We start from the raw sequence: 22,117 nt of genomic DNA on the forward strand, positions 1-22,117 counted from the left end.
TTTGTCTTTTAAATTAATAGTCTCAATTGGTACTTTTGGAACTTGACATGATAATCCTAAAGTTATTCAGGAAAAATAAAGTGAGCATATTTAAGAAAATTTTTTTCAATGTTCATTTATTTTTTGGCTGCTCTGGTCTTTGTTGTTCTGCCTAGGCTTCGTTTAGTTGTGGGGAATGGGGACTACTCTCCAGTTGCAGTGTACAGGCTTGTCATTGTGGTAGGTTCTCTTGTTGTGACTTGAAGGACCTAGGGTACTGGCTCAGTAGTTGTGGTACAGGGGCTTAGTTCCCAGCATTTATGTGGAATCTTCCTGGACCAGCGATTGAGCCCATGTCCCCTGCCTTGGCAGGTGGATTATTAACCACTGGATCACCAGGGAAATCCAAGAAATTTTGAAAATGGATCTTATGAAGGAAGACGTGAATTTTTAGAAATTAAACATATGTTTACATTTTACAGATATAATTCTTATATAGAGTGACCCTAGGCAGAAATAGGCATGTTAATGAGATTAGAAAGTCCCAAGACACCCATAATTTAATAAGTTTTAAAGGTACAGAATCAGGATTTTAAAAAAAAAGCTTTTTGTATTGGAGTATATTCATTTAACAATGTTGTGATAGTTTCGTGTGAACGGTGAAGGGACTCAACCATACATAAACATGTATCCATTCTCCCCCAAACTCCACTCCCATCCAGGCTGCCATAACATTGAGCAGAGTTCCATGTGCTATACTGAAAGTCCTTGTTGGTTATCCATTTGAAACATAGCAATGTGTACCTGTCTGAAATAAGGATTATTAAATTAATAGTAATGGGACAAGTGTCTACAATTTGTCAAAACAATGAGGTTGTTTGTCTCAAAATATTACATCAAAAGAGATATTTTAAATATCTCTAGAAATTAAATTATAAGTGTAGATAAATATAGGTAATTGTATCATCTTAAGGTAAACAAATTATTTTAAGCACATATGAAAATGTAGAATCTACAGAGAAAGGAGATATTTGATTATATAAATTTTCAAAAAATTTTCAACTTTAAAAATCAATTAGAAAAAAATTAAAATTTAGTCCCTGTTACAAGTTGAATTATGTTCACCCCAAATTCATATTTTAAAGCCCTAACACCCAGAACCTCAGAATATGAGTGCATTTGGCAATAGGGCTTTAAATGTGTAATTAAGTTAAGATTACCGTTAAAATGGCCCTAACCCAGTCTCTCTGGTTCTTAAAACAAGAGGAGATCAGGACAGAAAAAGAGATCCCAAGGATACATACATACAGAGAAAAGACCATGTAAGCACAATGAGAAAGCAGCAATCTGCAAGCCAAGATGAGAGCCCTCAAAAGAAAAAAAAAAACTTTACAAACATTGACCTTGGGCTTCTAGCCTCCAGACTGTGAGAAAACACATTTGTGTTGTTTGAACTTTACCCAGGGTGACATTTTGTTGTGGCATCTCTAGCAAACTAATACAGCTCCCAAATTAGAAAAATAATTATTATATTGGGACACAGTAATGGTTAACATTATCAATAAGATAACTACCACAATAAACATACAAGCAAAGCTGTGATCACAATCTATAAAATGAGAGATATGACCAATACGCATATAAAATTTTAATGCACTTGCAAAGACATGAAATTCAAAACTTTAAGATGTCATTTTTAATTTATAAAATTGATAAGATAGTGAAGTTTGAGGAGAGCTAATTCCTAAGTGGCTCAGTGGTAAAAGAATCCGCCTGCCAATGTAGGAGACCTAGGAGACTCAGGTTCGATCCCTGGGTAAGGAAGATCCCCTAGAGGAGGAAATGGCAACCCACTTCGGTATTCTTACCTGGAAAATTGCCCGGACAGGGGAGCCTGGTGGGCTACAGTCCTTGCGGTGCCAAAAAGTCAAACACAACTGAGTGTGAGTACACACACATATTTGTTTAAAGTAAAAAAAAAAAAAAATTATTGTGAAACATAAACCATGTTCCTGATGGGAAGACTCAAGATTATGAAATTATCAGTTACTCAGGTTGGTACTGGGCTTCCCAGGTGGCACTAGTGGTAAAGAATCCACCTGCCAATGCAGGAGACAGAAGAGATGCGGGTTTGATCCCTGGGTCAGGAAAATCCCCTGGAGGAGGAAATGGCAACCCACTTCAGTCCTCTTGCCTGGAGAATCCCATGGACAGAGGAGTCTGGCAGGCTACAGTCATGGGGTTGCAAATAATCAGACACAACTGAAGCAACTCAGCATGCAAGGTTGGTTCTAGTAGATTACATGATATTGTGAAACTATGATTTATAATAACAGAGCTCCTAAGACCACTGGAATTTTCTAAGTGATAAAGTTGAAAAGAGCATCTTTGTTCTTCCTAGCAAACCCCTTTCAACCACCTGAGTTTATGTGTGAGCAGTAATTTTAGGAAAGTCCCAAAGGAGGTGGGGCTGGTTGCCAAGGAAACCAACTACTTGAACCACTGCAACTTTCAGCCCCCTTTCTTACCGCTTCCAGGGATGGGAGAGAGGCTGGAGGTTGAGCTAATCACTAATGGTCAATAACTTAAATTGCTTATGTAATGAAACCTCCATTAAAAAAAAAAACATAATGGAATGTGTGGTTTCAGACAACTTCCAGGTTGGTAAACAAGTGCAAGAGTTAGGAGGGTGATGCACCTGGAGAGGATGTGAAAACTTCCTGCTCTCCTACACACCTTGGCCCATGCATTTCTTCTATCTGCCTATTCCTGAGTTGTACCTTGTCATAGTAAATCAGTAATCTAGTAAGTCTTCCTGAGTTCTATGAGCTGTCTGGGGATTACCTTCTTTTATTGTGTGTGTGGTCAGGACCAGGTGACTGTTCTCTTGTTCTCTGTACATCCCCTGCCCGACCAGTGAGAGCCTGCTTCACCTAACACCCTACTCATTTACCTGGCCTTCTTACATACTTGCCCCAGACCCCAGCCACTGATTGCTCTTATTAAAGGGCAGTGAGGGGGCGTTTCCCTGGGAACATATAAGCCAACCGGAGCTCAATTGCTCCTATAACTGGCAATAAGCCCCTCCCCCTGGAAGCCAGGCTGCGGCCATGTCCTGCTCACCATCAGCCTCACAAGGTGGGGTGTTGGTCCAGGACTTTGCTTCAGAGAGGTAAGCTCCCCTCCTCCGTTAGACCAGTAGTCCCTAACCTCTTAGGCAGCAGGGACTGGTTTGGTGGAAGACAATTTTTCCGCGGACAAGGCCTGGGGCAATGGGGTGGTGATGGTGGTTTTAGTTTCTCCTCCGACTTCACTTTCACTTTTCACTTTCTTGCATTGGAGAAGGAAATGGCAAGCCACTCCAGTGTTCTTGCCTGGAGAATCCCAGGGACAGGGGTGCCTGGTGGGCTGCCGTCTATGGGGTCACACAGAGTTGGACACGACTGAAGCGACTTAGCAGCAGCAGCAACAGCCATCTCCTCTCCTGCTGTGTGACCTGGTTTCTAAGAGGTCATGGATGGGCACCAGAGTTTGCAGACCCTTGCCTTAAACCATTGTCTCTGTTGCTGACTCCTGTCCTTTCTTCGGTCTTAAATTTGGGCAAGTACAGGTCTCCTAAGACTGCGGGATGCAGCCCAACTCGTGCTTCACAGATAATTGCGTTTTTGGTTTTTTTTTTCCGATTGATGGTTTGTGACCACCCTCTGTCAAGCAAGTCTGTTGGCTCTGTTTTTCCAATAGTATCTTCTCACCCTTGTGTCTGTGTCACATTTTAGCAATTTTCAGAATATTTCAAACGTTTTCATTATTATGGTGAACTGTAATCAGTGGTCTATAAGGTTACTACTGTGTATGAATTGGTAAAGGCTGAGATGATGGTTAGCGTTTTTTAGCAATATAAAGTATTATTTAAGGTATGTACATTGTTTTATTAGATATAATGCTGGGAATTCCCTGTTGATCCAGTGGTAAGGACTCTGAGCTCTCATGGCTGAGGGTCTGGGTTCAATCCCTTCCGAGGGCCCAGGGATCTAAAATCCCACAAGTGGCATGGCAGTTGTCTGGTGAAAGCAAAAAAAAAAAAAAAGATATAATGCTACTCACACTTAATTGATTCTATTCACTTTATTGAGGTGGCCTGAAAGTAAACCAGCAGTATTTCTGAGGTTTGCCTGTTATGAACCTGAGGGGGTGCTTGCGATCATCTTTTACTTATAGCCAGATGGTCAGAAGCCCAGGTGATAACCTGTACTTGTGATTGGCCTCTGAAGGGGATGCCCAGTCCTGTGGGATGAGCACTTAATCTGTGGCATCTGACAATTACTCTAAATAGATAGAATTGAATTAAAGTTGAGGACACTTAAGGGCTTCCCTGGTAGATCAGCTGTTGAAGAATCCACCTGCAATGTGGAAGACCTGGGTTTGATGCTTGGGTTGGGAATCCCCTGGAGAAGGGAACGGCTACCCATTCCAGTATTATGGCCTGCAGAATTCCATGGACTGTATAGTCCATGGGGTTCCAAAGCGCTGGACACGACTGAGCAACTTATACTTTCCCTTTAGGACACCCAGCTGGGGTTGGTGAAATGGTTGGTGGTGAGTGTGGGGAGACACCCTGCTTGAGAAAAGTGGGGATTTTCTTTTACTTTAAATGTCATATATAGCACAGAGAGGAAGCAGGTAGCTTTGTTTTTTTTTCCTCTTTTAGATTAATAGTTTCAATTGGGTATTTTTGGAACTTGACATAATAACCCTGAATTTATTCAGGGGAAAGAAAAGAGTGAGCGTATTTAAGATCTCTTTCGATATTTATGTATTTTTGGCTGTGCTGGGTCTTCGTTGTTGCTCGGGCTTTCTCTTGCTGTGGTGAGTAGGGACTGCTCTCTAGTTGTGGTGCTTAGCCTCTCATTGAGGTGGCTTCTCTTGCTGTGGATCCTGGGCTTTAGGGCACACTGGCTTCAGTAGTTGTGGCACATGGCTCAGGAGTTGCAACCAGGAGCTTAGTTGCTCCATGACTCATGGAATCTTTCAAGACCAGGGATGTAACCCATGTCCTGCATTGGCAGATGGATTCGTAACCACTGGACCATGAAGGAAGTCCAAGAACTTTTGAAAATGAATCATATGATGGAAGATATCAATTGTTAGAAACTTGAAATGTAATTTTACATTTTATAGTTATAATTTTTATATAGAGTGACCCTAAACAGAACTAGGTATATTAATGAAACTAGAAAGTCCCCAAACACCCATAATTTAAGAAGTTTTAAAGGTGGAGAATAAGGATTATTAAATTAACAGTATTGGGTTGTGTCTAACCATTTGTCAAAATAATGGGATTCCTTATCTCACAATATTACATCAAAATAAACAGATATTTTAAATAGCTTTAGAAATTAAATTATAAAACAGGTAGATGTAGGTAATCATCATCTTAAGGTAAAAAAATTCTTTTAAGCACATATGCAAATATAGAATCTATAGAGAAAGGAGATATTTGATTATATAAATTTTTTTAAATGTATAAATTTAAAAAATCACATGAAACAAAATTAAAATTTAGCCCCTGTTATGTGTTGAATGTCTTTCCCCCCAAATTTGTATGTTAAAGCCCTAGCATGTAGTATCTCAGAATATGAATGTATTTGGTGATAGAGTCTTTAAAGATGTGATTAAGTTAGTGATAAAGAATCCACCTGCCAATGCAGGAGATGCAAGAGACACAGGTTCAATCCCTGGGTTGGGAAGATTCCCTGGAGTAGAAATACCCATTCTAGTATTCTTGCCTGGGAAATCTCATGGACAGAGGAGCCTGGAGGGCTTTAGTCCAAGGGATCACAAAGAGTCAGACAAGACTGAGCATGCAAGCCTAAGTTAAAATGAGGCCATTAGAATGGGCCTGCCTGAGTCCAGTCTTTCTGGTTCTTACAGAAAGAAATTAGGACAGAAAAAGAGACATTGAGGACTCATATGCACAGAGAAAAGACTGTGTGAGCACAGTGAGAAAGCAGCCATCTGCAAGCCAAGACTAGAACCCACACACAAAAAAAACAAAACTTGCCAAACATTGACCTTGGACTTCTAGCCTCTAGACTGTGAGAAAACACATTTTCTGTTGTTTGAGCTTTACCCAGGATGATATTTTGTTGTGGCAGCTTTAGGAAACTAATACAGCTCCCATATTTAAAAAAAATGGTTATTGTACATGGGACACAATAATGATTAGTATCATTAAATCTACAACTATAAACATATAAACAAGGCTGTGAACACAATCTATAGAAGAAGAAATAAGAAATATGACCAATACACGTATAAAAGTTTTAAGTCACTAGCAAAGACATGAAAATCAAAATATTGAGATGCCATTTTAACTTATAAAGTTGATTAATTAGTGAAGCTTGAGGAGAGCTAATCTTTTAAGTGCTGTTTGTGTCAGGCTCTACTATCTTTGTCTTTTGGAATGCTGTTGATTCATATGTTTGAAATATTCTATCCCTAGGAATCTATTTTAAATAAAGATAAGGAAAGAATGCATGCACAAAAGTTTCCTTGTAGATTTGTTTATATTGCAAAAAGATTTAGAAAGTAAAAATAATCTATTAATAACTTTAAAGTTGTAAATCCTTGATTATATTAGTAAAAAAAAAATCTTGGACTTATGGGTAGGAGTGGAGGTTGGAAGTAAAAACTTTTTAGTTAAAATTTTTAAAGTTTTAGCTTTATTGAGCAATAGTTGATGTATATCCATTCATCTGTTGACAAACATGTAGTTTTCATACAAGATCTTGTCTATTGTGAATAATGATGCAGTGAACATAGAAGGGTGGATATTTCTTGAGATTCTGTTTTTATTTCCTTTAGATATATTCCCAGAAGTGAAATTGTGGGATTATATGGTATTTCTATTTTTAATTTTTTGAGCAATCTCCATACTGTTTTCAATAGTGGCTGCACAAATGTATTAATAATTCCTACCAAGAGTCTACAAGTGTTCTCTTTTTTCCACATCTTTGCCAACCCTCATGTCTGGTCTTTTTGATGGTAGCCATTCTAACAGGTGTGAAGCGATATCTTGTGGTTTTGATTTACATTTCGTTTTTATGTAGTCCTACATATTTATTTTTGCTGTTGTTGTGATTGATTTTGGCGCAAATCTGGAAAACCATACCATGACTAATGTCCAGGAGCTGATCCCTATTTTTCTTCTAGGAGCTTTATGGTTTCAGATCTTACGCTTAAGTCTTTTAAACTTAACATTTTGAATATTTAGTATTTCACGAAGAAAGTCAATAGACAACATTTATTGTCTGATTCTTGGTATTTTTAAAAGAGGAGAATGATATCAATGCATATTTTTATAATTTTGAGTTAACCAATTGCAGAATATTTTCCAGATTGCTAAAAAAGTGGCTGTAACTTCTATATTGCTGAGAAATAAAAGCAAAAATATAATACATATAGCATATGAAAGAATGTAAGGAAAGCATAAGGGAAAATTTAATGAATAATATGACAAAAATAAAACCAAACATATGTGATAATTAAATGACTTATTGATAGGCAAAATTTTAAAGTGAAAATAAAATTCAATTCTATACTGTTAACAAATGTCTAATGTCAAACAGAATACGGGGAACTTTTAAAAATAAAGGAAGGACCAAAGATATATCAAGTAAACATAATAAAGCAGAAATGGCAATATTAATTAATGAAGATAATTATTTAAAAATAAAAGTCAAAGTATTAACTATGACAACAAAGTTTTAATAATCAAATATATACATTATAATAGTTGTGAAACACAATGTTCATTTCTACAAATAAAACCTTTTTAAAAGTAGAAGTAATTCACAAAGATTCATTCAATCATAATTGGGAGATTTTAACATATTGTAACTCCAACCTTGAAGAGAAAACAGGGAAGAAAATAAGTATCAAAAGATGTGACTAGTATAATTGTTTGGTTTGGTAAATATATATGTAGTATTATCCTCTATAATCAGTGAACATACTTTATTTTCAAAATCTGAACATTTTCAAAAAGTGATGACTGCCTTAAATCCTCAAATTTCCAAAGTGATAAGTTGAGTAGGCTACATTCCCTAATTATAATGTAGTTAATCTAAAAACTAAAAGATTAAACTGAAATATTCAAACACAGGGAAACTTTAAATCATTCTACTTTTAGAGAAAATAGGAATTCTGAATTGAATAGAAAATCAAGAATGCATTTGTAAACAGTTAGGAAAATATTATGGGTACTGCAGTAGGGCAAAACTTTGTATTATGAACAAACTCAAGATTAGGCATGTTAAATTTTCTAAGCTAGAGCATATAGTTATATGCATACTCATCAAGTATTTAGGTAAGTGATTTTTTTTAGGTAAATAGTTGTGTGTGTGTGTGTGTGTGTGTGTGTTTAAAGCATGCATAAACAAAGAAAAAAAATTAATCAATTAAGTAGCAGGGAAACAGAATTCAAATGCTCTTTCTTTGAAAAGTCCAGTGAAACAAGTTCCTGGCAAGCACAATATGCAAAAAAGACAAACCCAAATACACAAAATTAAGAATGGGAAAAAGCATAATGATTATCTTAATTTCTCTAAGCTTATAATATTAAAAATGTCTTTTAAAAACCTGGAAGATCTTTCTAGAAAAATTACAAATATTGAAAGTTGAAATCAGTCAACACATTTTTTTTAGGAAAAGCTACAATAACCAATACACAACTTTTCAAGGTATTATTTCTCAAAAAAGCCTAAAATGTAAGAGCAGCAGATAATTCCTGTGCTACAAAATCTTTTCCAGACATTTAAAAACAAGATAGTTTTCTAGTTAATTTTATAAAACTGCGTAATCCTAATACCAGAAGCTGACAAAGATAGCAAAATTTTTAATAAAGAGGAGGATAAACTTGTGTTTTCCAAATATATTGTATGGAAGATTAGTCAGGTCCAAGACTTGTTAATAAAGCAGTGGATTTAACGCCAAATAAATTTGAAATGCACACTCCCTTTAGGAGATTGGCAATCTATAGCATCACCTCAAAGAATCTGAGATTCTGCAAACATATGAGAGCTAACATTAAATATTCCAAAATTATTCAAACATAAAACACTTTTAAACATCACACTTATTAATATTTAAATATGCTACCACTAGGCTGGTCCATAGCAGGTCCTCATTAAATATGTTTTTCCTTCTTTTTTTTTTTCCTAATGGTAGATTTCATGACTTCAACAGTAGATGGCATTGACATTGATCGTGATTGTAAACTTCAAGCCTTTCCTAGATGTAGCAGTTGCAGAGTTGACTGAAATTGTCGTCATTTTAACAATGTGAAAATAGAGGTACAGCTAACAGAAACAGAAAGATATACCAGAGTGTGCAAACATAAAGGGAAGGGAGGGGATCTCTAAGGTCTTCATTTTGTAGAGTGGGGAAAATTATAATACTTAATGTTTATTGAATAAGAAATGAAGGTATCAGTGTGATATTTGAGGAAACTAGTGACCTCACTATGTAGAGACTACTGAGGGATGAGTAAGTGAAATTAGTTCTAATCTAATAGAACACCTACATAATCAGTCAATAAACATTGCCTGCGATAATAAATCCAGAAAGTGGTGTGTGCATACTATTTAAAGATAGTGGAAGTGACCATCAGAAAAACCAACAAACCAAACTGGTTAGAAGTAATTCCCTTGAGGAACAGAAGTGAGGGTGGTGTGGAGAACTGTTTACTTCTCATTTTAAATCATTTTGTGCCATTTGATTTTTTTTTTTTTAAACATGTGCATGATTTAGTATGCTAAAACTTCTCTAATGGCCATGTGCAAAATTGGCTTTCAGCAAAGTTAGTGGAAGACTACAATTTAGGATCTGAAAGAGTCATTTCCTAGGCAGATTGATAAGAAGTCCAGGGAGGAGAAGGGGGTCTGGGGCTCTCAAAGTGGAGATAGGGGTCTGGAATTCTCAAGGAGGAGGAAAGGACAAACTTTCTTTTGTCTACATTCCTTAGTCTTAGTCAATTACACAACTCAGTTTAAACTCTGTACTAGGGATTATACAACAACAATGTATCCTGCTTGAGGACAGTTTCTCCTTCCTGAAAGTTCAGTTCAGTTCAGTCGCTCAGTCGTATCCGACTCTCTGCAACCCTATGAATCGCAGCACGCCAGGCCTCTCTGTCCATCACCAATTCCCGGAGTCTACCCAAACCCATGTCCATCGAGTCGGTGATGCCATCCAACCATCTCATCCTCTGTCGTCCCCTTCTCCTCCCGCCCCCAATCCTACCCAGCATTAGGGTCTTTTCCAATGAGTCAACCCTTTGCATGAGGTAGCCAAAGTATTGGAGTTTCAGCTTCAACATCAGACCTTTCAATGAACACCCAGGATTGATCTCTTTTAGGATGGATTGATTGGATCTCCTTGCAGTCCAAGGGACTCTCAAGAGTCTTCTCCAACACCACAGTTCAAAAGCATCAATTCTGCGGCGCTCAGCTTTCTTCACCATCCAACTCTCACATCCATACATGACCACTGGAAAAACCATAGCATTGAGTAGACGGACTTTTGTTGGCAAAGTAATGTCTCTGCTTTTAAATATGCTATCTAAGTTGGCCATAACCTTCCTTCCAAGGAGTAAGTGTCTTTTAATTTCATGGCTGCAGTCACCATCAGCAGTGATTCTGGAGCCCAAAAAAATAAAGTCTGACACTGTTTCCACTGTTTGCCCATCTATTTCCCATGGAGTGATGGGACCAGATGCCATGATCTTAGTTTTCTGAACGTTGAGCTTTAAGCCAACTTTTTCACTCTCCTCCTTTACCTTCATCAAGAGGCTCTTTAGTTCTTCTTCACTCTGCCATAAGGGTGGTGTCATCCGCATATCTGAGATTATTGATATTTCTCCCGGCAATCTTGATTCCTGAAAACCTTCTGGCTAATCCTGTTATCTTAAAATGTAAATTATGGGAGTAGGTCTAGTAAGATCTCTAAAACCTCCAGACGTTCTTTTGATTCATTGCAATAACTGATTAAAAGGTATACAACTCCATTACTAACACTAGCAAGGGGGGTACTCTTTTTGCCCTCTTCTGATGTCTATGTTAGAAGCTTTCTCTATCTCCTTTATACTTTAATAAAACTCTATTGCACAAAAGCTCTGAGCGATCAAGCCTCGTCTCTGGCCCCAGATTGAATTCTTCTCCTCTGGAGGCCAAGAATCCCGGCATCTTTTCGTGGTTCAGCAACAACCTTTCAGATCTAGATTAATATGGGCATAACATAGCTGTTTGGAGAAGGCAATGGCACCCCACTCCAATACTCTTGCCTGGAAAATCCTATGGATGGAGGAGCCTCGTAGGCTGCAGTCCATGGAGTTGCTAAGAGTCAGACATGGCTGAGCCATTTCACTTTCACTTTTCACTTTCATGCATTGGAGAAGGAAGTGGCAACCCACTCCAGTGTTCTTGCCTGGAGAATCCCAGGGACGGGGGAGCCTGGTGGGCTGCTGTCTATGGGGTCCCACAGAGTCGGACACGACTGAAGTGACTTAGCAGCAGCAGCAGCAACATAGCTGTTTAAATTTGATCAACCTCAGATTTAATCTTGGCTTTACCATCTATGAGAACACCTTGCCCTTGGAAGAGTCACTAAAATTCTCTCAGCTTCCTCTGAAACTTCATATCAGTACTCACACCTAACACATAAGTTATTTTGACCTTTGAAATTGAGATAATGTGTCTAAAGCATTTAGCACAGGTAAAGAGAGTGCTTAATTAATTAATATTAATTGTTATACTTAAAATTGTTATAACAAGTATAGACAGACATGTTGCAATCAATTTACTCTTTCAATCTCCTTTTATGTCTGAGTCTACAAATTTATAGTAAGTGAAGATTTCTTAAATGCGCGTGGTGACAACCTTCTTCCAGCTATTTTTAGGTGTTTTATATTGTTTACTTTTATTACTTGCTTTAGAGGCATCATAATATAAGGGAAGAAGCCAGCATTAGTGTGACCGCCTCCACCTTGAGCAAGCTGTTTAATCCATTTTAAGTCACTCCATTAATAAAATTATATTGCTAGAGCATTACCTGTCTGAAGGTTAGAGTGACTCAGATGTTCTTTTGAGGTGCTGATGACCTCCAGCGATCATGAATGTACAGTGAATGAATAAAGTGGTGCAATTGTGGGATCCCACACGTCTGTCAAGGCCTTACCTCTAATATTTGGCCCTGGGACTGAGGGAATTTTTTTGACCTCTGAAATGAGGTTTGGTTTGTCAAAAAAAAAAAAATTAATCATTTATTTTCTGAGCCGTAAAAAAATCTCTTTACTTCTGTCAGATGAATTTACTCATCTAAAACATCAAGGTTCCTTTTACTAAATTCACTTTGACTCTAAATGATACCCTGTTATACCATACAGCTGAATTTAGTATGTATAATTCCACTGTTCAATTAATGGGTATGCATAAAAATATGCTTTTCATTGACAGTTGGTGTTTTTATGAAAAAGTCATTATAAATATCCTTTATGCTAATTTTTATTTTTCAAGTCATTCAGGAGTACATTGGATAGGATCCTGTTGAGAAATTTACTTGCAAAGAAGTTATTTTTCAGGATATTGCTACAAAGGCTTTGAAAAATAAAGAGGATGTGGGAGACAGGATGAGGAACTTGAATTTTAATTACGTCTCTACAAAGAAAACTCTTGACAAGTGTACCTACTCACCCATTCAGTAAATATTTGTTATGGGGAAGACTGATACTGAGACAACAAAAGGGATTTTTGCTGACAAATTAGTGCAGCGGCAGCAGGTTTAAAGTAGAAACAAAACAAGTCTATGTTCATTTTAAAAAATAGCAAAATAGGAAATAATCTTGTACCACCAATTCAAATAAAAGGGAAAAGTTAATATATATTTAAAGAAGTTTTTTTCTGTTCTCCACCCCCACACTTTTCATCTCTGGTTTTTTCCATTCATCGTATTCTCAGGACTGGTACATAGAGGGGCAATTTAGAGACTATAAACCCTTTTGTCTGTACTATATGATCCTTGAACTATGTGAGTAAGGTGACTGCATTTCTCAGCTGGACCTTTTTGTTTAACTCGGTCTCCTAAGAAATACCTCAAAAAGACATGTTGCTGGGAGTGCCCTGTTTGTGTTTTCTGAAGGCTGCTAAGAATTGTGGCATAATTTCAAGACTTTCCTGGTGGGGAGGGGTGGATCTACCTGTCTGTCTTTCTTGGGAAGGTCAGATCCCTCCTAGGGTGCAGTTGTGATAGAGGAAGAAAGACATAGCACAGAGTGGAACTGAAGATTAGAGATAGTGGGCTGCTGAATCTGCTAGTTTTAGTGAGAGCAAGACCAGGAGGTCAGTCCAGAGGAAATGCCTGGCTTGACTTTTTCAGTTGCAGACAGAGAACTATATGGCAGGGTGTACCAGTGGTACCACCCCATCCAGAAACCTTGAGACGGATGCTTGAAGGGCACCAAAAGGGACCATACCCACCACCACTCAACCCATCACTCTGTGTTCCTATCATAATATATAAGTTCATTGTAGATTTTCAGAAATTCACTTTCAAATATGTATCAGTACCATGTCACAGTCATAAGTCTGGAGCTACTTATATACTTTAAAATGTGGGCAGTGTTAACAATATTTTTTACTCCATTGAATTGATAGAAGGACAGGAAAGCATATACATTTTATTACTTCACAACTACGGTCACTTAAAAAATCTCACACAAAATGTAGAAATAATGAACAGCAGAAGAGTTAGTAATTCAAAATTTGAATCCTCTAAGATCATTTGCAATGATAGAGCATATATATACTATATAGATTAATAGTAATCTATATCAGTTACTGTATTTCAAAAGAAAGGAACTTAAAATGAAATCTTCCTCTGCATGTTCTTACTCTATCCAAACATCATCATTAAGTTGATATTTGAAGGATGATGTTTCCTAGGTGGGTGGTGCTAGTAGTAAAGAATCTGTCTGCCCATGCAGGAGACAGTAGAGACACAGGTTCAGTCCCTGGGTCAGGAAGATTCCCTGGAGTGGGAAATGGTGACAACCTCCTCTAGTATTCTTGCCTGGAAAATTCCATGGAATTTTTCCCATGGCGAGCTACAGTCTGTGGGGTTGGAGAGAGTCAGACACAACTGAGTGACTGAACACACACACAAAATGCTTAATTTTTTTCCTTAAGTATTCTTTTATCCTAGGCAAGTATGTCGGTTTGGAAATTACATATAGCCATTGAATTATATTGACAATTGTTCTACTAGAAGTACAGCTAATATATCAATGGGCACAGGCAAAATTCCGCAGAATGAGTAAATAATATAAGGAATTTGTTTATAAATTAAAATATTTAAGATTAACTTTACCATCTACATCTTCTATAACATGATTAATTATGTTTGTTATCAGGTACAGTATCAAAAACAAAGCAGACCGCTTTTTGAAAGGAGAAAGAATTCACACATTTAAAACCCTTCTGATTAAAATTGGTTTGCAGAATTTCCAGAAATCAGAAAACATGGCTTCAAGTCACCATTTTTCTAAAGTTGTGTTTCCTTGCCTGGCCAATAGTTGGGTTGTAGCAAATGATCACTTGTAGTACACTTCTCCTTCCTGATTCTTGTTGACACTATTGTTCTTTCTCTCTTGGTTCTGAAGCTTCTGTGTTTTGAAACATAATTTTTCTTTAACGTGAAAAGCACTGCAGTACTTAGGAAAATGGACATTATGCCAAGCATCATGGTTAGTCCCAGATATATGTGTCTAGAAGAAGACAGAACCTCAGTCTTAATTATTGTAGCTATCCAATTTTAAATAAAATGTAATAATATCCAAAAATATCAATATCAATGAAATCAGTCAGTATCAAATCAATCAATATCAATAAAACTATCATGAGGATGGTTTTCTTTAAAAATGCAGATTCAGTGGCTATAAAAGGCCTTTTTGTGAACATTTGCAGACTATTGAAGGCAGTAAGCTAGTATAAAGCAAATTTTTAGTAGTATCATCATTTTCAGTTACTGCTAATTATATAATCCTTTCCATCCTCTCTGTAACTTATTTCCTTAGACCAGGTGACTATATACCTGTTTGCTTAGAACAGTCCCAGCATAAGCTAGCATAAGCTAGTGTTGTCCCAGGGTAATCTTTAATAGTTTCCCCTTTCCTTGTCAAAAATATCGAGATTTGAATGATAAATTATATGGTTATCCTCCCCTTAAAACTTGCCCAAATTCACTCCTACAGAAAAACTGCAAGAAGTAACATTAAGGGGGAATTGGAGATCTTAGTACACTAGCGTGACCTAAGCAAACCAGAGGTTTACGTCAGTGTCTTCCATGAGAAGCCTTTAGTTCTATTAGATCATAAGACATGAAGGTCTGAAAGCACAGGTTGAATGACTCATGCTGGTCACCTTATACATACACTCATAGTCTCTAAGTTACATTGTCTTTACAGTAAAATACAGCCTGAGTAAATGTGAATAAAGTGCCAATCTTCCTCATAGATCAGGTCCCTTTCAAAGACCAACATAAATTTCTCACATATCATCAAAGCCTATTAAGCAAATTTATTTGAGATGGTCAGCTCAATTCACATCCAACTTCCAACTTACAGGGTTTAGCACCAAGTTTATTTTTCTGGAGAATACTCAGCTTGTAAATAGAAAAAAAAAAAAAATCCTTCCTGCTTTTAAGCCATTGAAGCATTGCTTTAAGCACTAAGGGGGCTAAATGTTTGCTGAATTGCATTGAATGATACCATAGTGAAAAATCCATGCCTTCAACCCCATACACACATAGAGAAAACCTTTTACTTTTATGCATTTCAAGTACTGGAATAATTGAACATCAGTTTGGCAATAAAAGCCGGACAGATTTAGAGCCAAATCCAAATCTTGCCCAGGGGGATTATATCTGACGTAAATGGGACAATTTGGCTCAGTTTGGAAAAAAAAAAGAATTAAACCCCAAATGTGACCTAAATCTAAATGCTTCTGAGTTTCAGAGAATTAACTCAGTTGTGTGCATAAACTTTGAAAATCCTACTCTATTCTGAAATCTTCTGTCTTATCTTTTTTAAATGATGGGAGTCAAGATTAAGAATGGGGGAAAACGAAAGATCTAGCCAAATGGTCAGATGATAATAGAATTATTCTTTAAAACAGGACAAACTTCTGGATTAGATTCTCCTTTTCTTTACTAGTGATGAAACTGTGAGGATTATTCGTGCCAGTTGCCTCTTGCAAACCTGGCATGTGGTAGCAATGAGATGTAGGAAAGAGTTTGATACGGTACCTGAAAGCATTTGAATCATACAATCTACAGGATCCTTTACTTCCACATCTTTTAAATCCCCACTTGAGGCATGAAGTATCAATCAAAACTCCAAAATATATGGGAGATGGGATTCCTGCTGTGAGAAAAACAAGTAATTGCCACTAAAAATATATGCATATCTTTTTGGTTAGCCTACAAAGAATGACTCTCAGAAACCACATTCTGTCCAAAATTCACTTCTTTGGAAATAGCAGGGCCTCTCCAGGAGACCAGAATATGCCACCCTCAAGTATGCCTCTGGTATAAAGATTATTTTGAACTGATAATTTTGAGAAACAAGTCGTAGAAGAAGCTCTGAAGACAGAGCATAAGTCTCCCTTTTGTAAGGAAAATGTACATTTACAAAGGAAATGATTTGCAAGTTTCTCAACTCTTTGTAAAGCCTTCCCTGGAGGCTCAGTGGTAAAGAATCTGTCTGCCAATGCAGGAGATGCACGTTTGATCCCTGGGTTGGGAAGATCCCCTGGAGAAGGAAATAGCAACCAACTCTTTCATGCACTGGAGAAGGAAATGGCAACCCACTCCAGTGTTCTTGCCTGGAGAATCCCAGGAACGGCGGAGCCTGGTGGGCTGCCGTCTTTGGGGTTGCACAGAGTCGGACACGACTGAAGCGACTTAGCAGCAGCAGCAGTAGCTAGTATTCTTGTCTGAGAAATCCCATGGACAGAGGAGCCTGGTAGGGGTCGCAAAAGAGTCAGACCTGACTCAGCAACTAAGCAACAACTCTCTCTTTGTACCAAGATGAGAATTCCAGATTCAAAAAAGAACTAACTGCATAAACTTTTATTTTGCATAGAGTCCCATAAAACAAGATCACTAAAAGCTATATGGTAAAGCTTATATTGATAAAGTTGAATGGTTAATTTGGATTTTTGACATCATAAATAAAAATTATTTTTATATACATTCTCGAACTAAACAGATTGTCACCTAAAAACATTTAGATGATAACTATTAATAACTTTACATTGCTCCTAATAATGTGAAGACATTCCTCAGTATTCAAAGACTTGCCATCTTCTGTATGTTTTAAAATTTTCATAATGGCAAAATTTCAAACCTTCACAAAATTAGAGAGGATGATATAGTGCGACTTTATGTACCATCACTAACTTTAACAATTATTAAAATTTTGTTATTTTTGTGTCATATTTCTTCAGTCCCTCAATCTGTTGTCCATCCAGAAGCTTTTTTAAAGTAACATTTTAAGAGATATCTCAGCTATTAAGCAAGTCTCCTTACACGTATTTCAGAACACACCTCTGACAGGATTTTTTAAACATATCACTATGGGAACTTCCCTGGTTGGTCCCGTGGTTAAGACTCTGCACTTCCAATGCAGGGCATGTGGGTTTGATCTCTGGTCAGGGAACTAAGAGCCCACATGCTGTGTAGCTTGGCCAAAAATTAAAAAATATATATATATATAAAATATAATATATATAAAATAAAATAAAAAATATATAAAAATATAAATACAATAAACATAAAATAAAAAACCCATAAATTAAAAAATATCACTGTGCCATTTAACACATAACACATATTAAAATAATTTTTTTAATCCTATTGAACTCATATTCAAACTTTTCTAAATGTCTTCAAGGCATTGCTTTAGAACTGGTTCATTCTAACCAGAATTCAAACCAAGTAGACACATTAAATTTACCTAATGGCTCTTTATATCAGTTTCTTTCCCAACTTTTTTTTTTATATAGTAATGATTTTTGAAAAAAGACATTTGTCCTGTAGAATGTGCCACAGTCTGGGTTTGACTGACTGTTTCACAACATCATTTGCGTTGTTCTCCTATCCTTCATTTTCCCAATAATTTGGTAGGGCCTGCATTGACTCAGGCAGGAATAAGACATAGGTGGTTTGTGTTCAGACAGGAGACACTTTCTGCCTGCTTTCCACTCTTAGTAATGTTAAAATGAAACAGGTTCATGCTATGCCCTCCATTACTAAGTTTTTCATTCATTTTCACTTGTAGCTTTTAACAACTATTGATAAGGTTGCAAAGCAGATTTTTCAAAATTGCATTATTTCTTGTGTAAATAATTTAGGATTTCTCTATAAAAGAACTTATCTTCATAATTATATACTTGGTCACTTTGAAATACAATTAGTAGGAGGAAGGCAGGGTAAATGTTCAATTCTTTTCCATTTTAAGAATAATGAGTTGGCGTCCTAGTATTCTTCAAAATTACTTAGGTATCATTACAAACTTACAAATTTACAAATTTTACAAAATTACTTAGGTATCATTATATCTTTTTTATATTCAATGTATTTTGAGACACTGCAGCTATTACAATGATTGTTATATATTAATATAATAATTTTTTTCTTTTTTTTCATATAATAATATTTTTATTTATTATTTTCAGAATTATCTCACCTTGGACCAAGGTCCTCAGATTGTTCCTGTGTCCTTTTGATATATCCCTTTGATAGCTTTCTCACTTTCTTGCACCAAAAGTTGTCCCACAATCATGTTATATATTTTCTAACCTAGACCTTGGTCAGTTTTCCAAGGTCCTATGGTTTCTTTATTGAGGAATGATATTTAGATACCACAGATTCATTGCTATGGGTGCTCATTTCTCCTGGGTTAAATAGATTCTAGATTTTTCAGGAGACAGAGTTGTAAAATACACATTATTTTAAAATAAAACTATATGAGTTCATATTGACATTTTAAGTTTAAATTAAGAATGAATTTTACTTACAATATTTTATGCTTTTATCACTTTTCTATTATGCTGAAAATATTGATTCCTAATGATATTAACATAACGTCTTATCTGCTTTATCTTAAAATATATAATAGTTTTAACATAACAATGCCAAAGTTACTATTAAAAACAATACTATAAAATGTACTGAAGCAATGGGGAATTCGTAGTAATTCTGTTTTTCATGTAGTTTAATGTTTTTTCTGTATGGTGTGTCACTCCTGTAATATACAGTTAGTTTTGATTTGTTTTAAGAATTTCTTTGGTTCTTTTAATTATTTAAAACTATATAAACTTTTTGCATTATTTCAAACTAAAAATTATACAACAGCTATATTTACAAAGTCTCATTTCCATCCTGTTCTCTCCCCCTGTTTTTTTCTTTCTTCCCTAACAGGCAACTTTTTAAAAAATTATTATTCATTTTTAGTTTATTCTTCCATTGTTTCTTGTTAACAAGAGCAAATACACACCTGTGCGTGTGTATAATATTTTCACCTTTCTATACTTACACCAAATGCATCATACTGTATACAGTTTTCTACATTTTGCTTTCTTAACTTAGTTGCATATCCTGGAGATCATTTGACATGAATTGTGTCCCTCCACAATTTATAAATTGAAGCCCTAACTCCCAATATGATTGCATGTGGAAGCAAAATAATTGAGATAATCAAGGTCAAATGAGGTCGTAAGAGTGAAGCCCTAATCTGATAGGGAGACTGCCATTAAAAAAAATTATTATATAGTTTCTTTACAAAGTTGTGTTAGTTTCTGCTGTATAGCAAAATGAATCAGCTGTTTGTGTACATACATCCCCTCTTTTTTAGATTTTCTTTCCATTTTGGTCACCACAGAGTGCTGAGTAGAGTGCTATACAGTAAGTTCTGTGCTATACAGAATATACAGTGTATCTGTATATATATCTGCTATACAGTATATCTGGGTTATACAGTAAGTTCTCATTGGAAGTGAAAGTTGTTCAGTTGTGTCCTACTCTTTATGACCCCATGGACTGTAGTCCATGGAATTCTCCAGGCCAGAATACTGAAGTGGGCAGCTGTTCCCTTCTCCAGGGGATCTTCCCAACCCAGGGATCAAACTCAGGTCTCCTGCATTGCAGGAGGATTCTTTACCAGCTGAGCCACAAAGGAAGCCCAAGTATACTGGAGTGGGTAGCCTATCCCTTCTCCAGGGGATCTTCCCAACCCAGGAACTGAACCGGGATCTCCTGCATTGCAGGCAGGTTCTTTACCAACTGAGCTATCAGGGAAGCCCTCAGGTTCTCATTAGTTATCTATTTTCTACATTCATGCATGCTAAGTCCTTCAGTCACGTCTGACTTTTTGCAACCCTATGGCCTGTAGCCTGCCAGACTCCCTTGTCTGTGGGATTCTCCAGGCAAGAACACTGGAGTGGGTTGCCATGCCCTCTTCCAGGGGATCTTTCCAACCCGGGAATTGAACCTGCGTCTCTTATGTCTCCTGCACTGGCAGACAGGTTCTTTACCACTAGCACCATCTGGGGAGCGCATTTTATGCATAGTAGTGTATATACTGTCCTTATAAGAAGAGGAAGAGACACCAAAGACTGCTCTCTGTGCACAGAGAAAAGGTAGTGTGAATGCACAGTGAGAAGGTGGCCATCTACACATAGGAAGAGAGGTCTCACCAGACACCAGTCTGTTGGCACATTGATCTTGGACTTGGCAGCCTTTAGAACTATGAGGCAGTAACTTCCTATTGTTTAGGCCCCTCAGTCCATGGTGTATTGTTATGACAGCCTGTACTGACTAATAAACTTGGTAACATTAGAGACTTTTCCCCATTTGTCCATACAGCTGTAAAGTATTTCCTTATGTGGGTTTACTATAGTTTATTTAACCAGTCTCATATTGATGTACATTTAGACTGCTTGTAGCCTTTTACTAATATAAATAATGCCACAATGATTGGACCTTCCATGAGATTACAATTCAAATTTTCAGGAGCTCATTTTTTGGCATCAATTGCTAGAAGTAGGATTGCTAGGTCAAGAGATAAATCTAGATGTAATTTTTTTAGTTATTGCCAAATGTCCTTCTCCAGCAATAGTATAATTTTTACAATAGCAATGTATGAGTGTATCGATTTTCTATTTGTATTATAATACATAACAAACAACATTTGGTAATTTTCCGGTCTGTTAAGTAAGAATCAGTGTCTTAGCATAGCTTTAGTTTGTACTCTTCTTCTTATGAGGGGCCTTGACCATCTTTTTATATATTAAGATGTATCCATTTATTTTTCCATGAAATGGTTGTTTATACATTTACCCACTTTTGGGCTTCCCTCATAGCTCAGTCAGTAAAGAATCTGCCTGCAAATACAGGAGACCCGGGTTCGATTCCTGAATTGGGACGATCTCCTGGAGAAGGAAATGGCAACCCACTCCAGTATTCTTGCCTGGAGAATCCCATGGGCAGAGGAGCCTGCAGGCTATAGTCCATGGGGTCGCAAGAGTCGAACACAACTTAGCCACTAAACTGCCGATGCCACTTTTCTCTTAGAGCTTTGATCTTTTTGTTTTCAGTACCTAGGCATTCTCCATATAATAGGATGTTAGTTACTCATCTGTTATATAGATTGAAAAAAAATACTATATGTAGTTTTTCATTTGCTTTATGATATGTTTTCATTTTTAATTATATTTTTATTTTTTGAAGGTTACTTTTCATTTACAGCATTTACAAAGTATTGGCTACATTTCCCATGTTGTGCAATAGATCCTTGAGCCTATCCTATACCCAGTAGTTTGTATCTCACTCCCTCACCCCAATATTGCCCCCCACCACTGATAACCATTAGTTCTCTATATCTGTGAGTCTGCTTTTTGGGGGGTTATATTAACTAGTTTGCTGTAATTTTTAGGTTCTATCTATAAATGATACATGGGGCTTCCCAGGTGGCTCAGTGGTACAGAATCTGCCTGCCAATGCAGGAGACATGGGTTCGATCCTTGAG

General features: G+C 36.8%; 1 protein-coding gene and 1 long non-coding RNA gene across 3 annotated transcripts in view; one reads left to right on the top strand and one right to left on the bottom strand.

Moving 5' to 3' along the window:
* Positions 1-22,117, top strand: part of LOC145546186 (uncharacterized) — a 238,619-nt gene that overhangs the window by 106,696 nt on the left and 109,806 nt on the right. The gene's annotated exons all lie outside the window — the stretch shown is intronic.
* The window catches only part of SLCO1C1 (solute carrier organic anion transporter family member 1C1), a 77,333-nt gene continuing 69,417 nt past the window's right edge, over positions 14,202-22,117 (bottom strand). For both annotated transcript variants that reach the window (XM_081592261.1, XM_081592262.1), the window contains 2 exons: positions 16,336-16,453; positions 14,202-14,797 (listed from right to left, as the gene is read on the bottom strand). In XM_081592261.1, coding sequence (XP_081448387.1) covers positions 14,575-14,797; positions 16,336-16,453 — 341 coding nt within the window. In that variant the 3' untranslated portion in view covers positions 14,202-14,574. The remainder of the gene's footprint in view (positions 14,798-16,335; positions 16,454-22,117) is intronic.

This window comes from Giraffa tippelskirchi, chromosome 4 (assembly GCF_054371585.1).
Source record: "Giraffa tippelskirchi isolate mGirTip1 chromosome 4, T2T-mGirTip1v1.2.pri, whole genome shotgun sequence".
NCBI classification, from domain to species: Eukaryota; Metazoa; Chordata; class Mammalia; order Artiodactyla; family Giraffidae; genus Giraffa; species Giraffa tippelskirchi.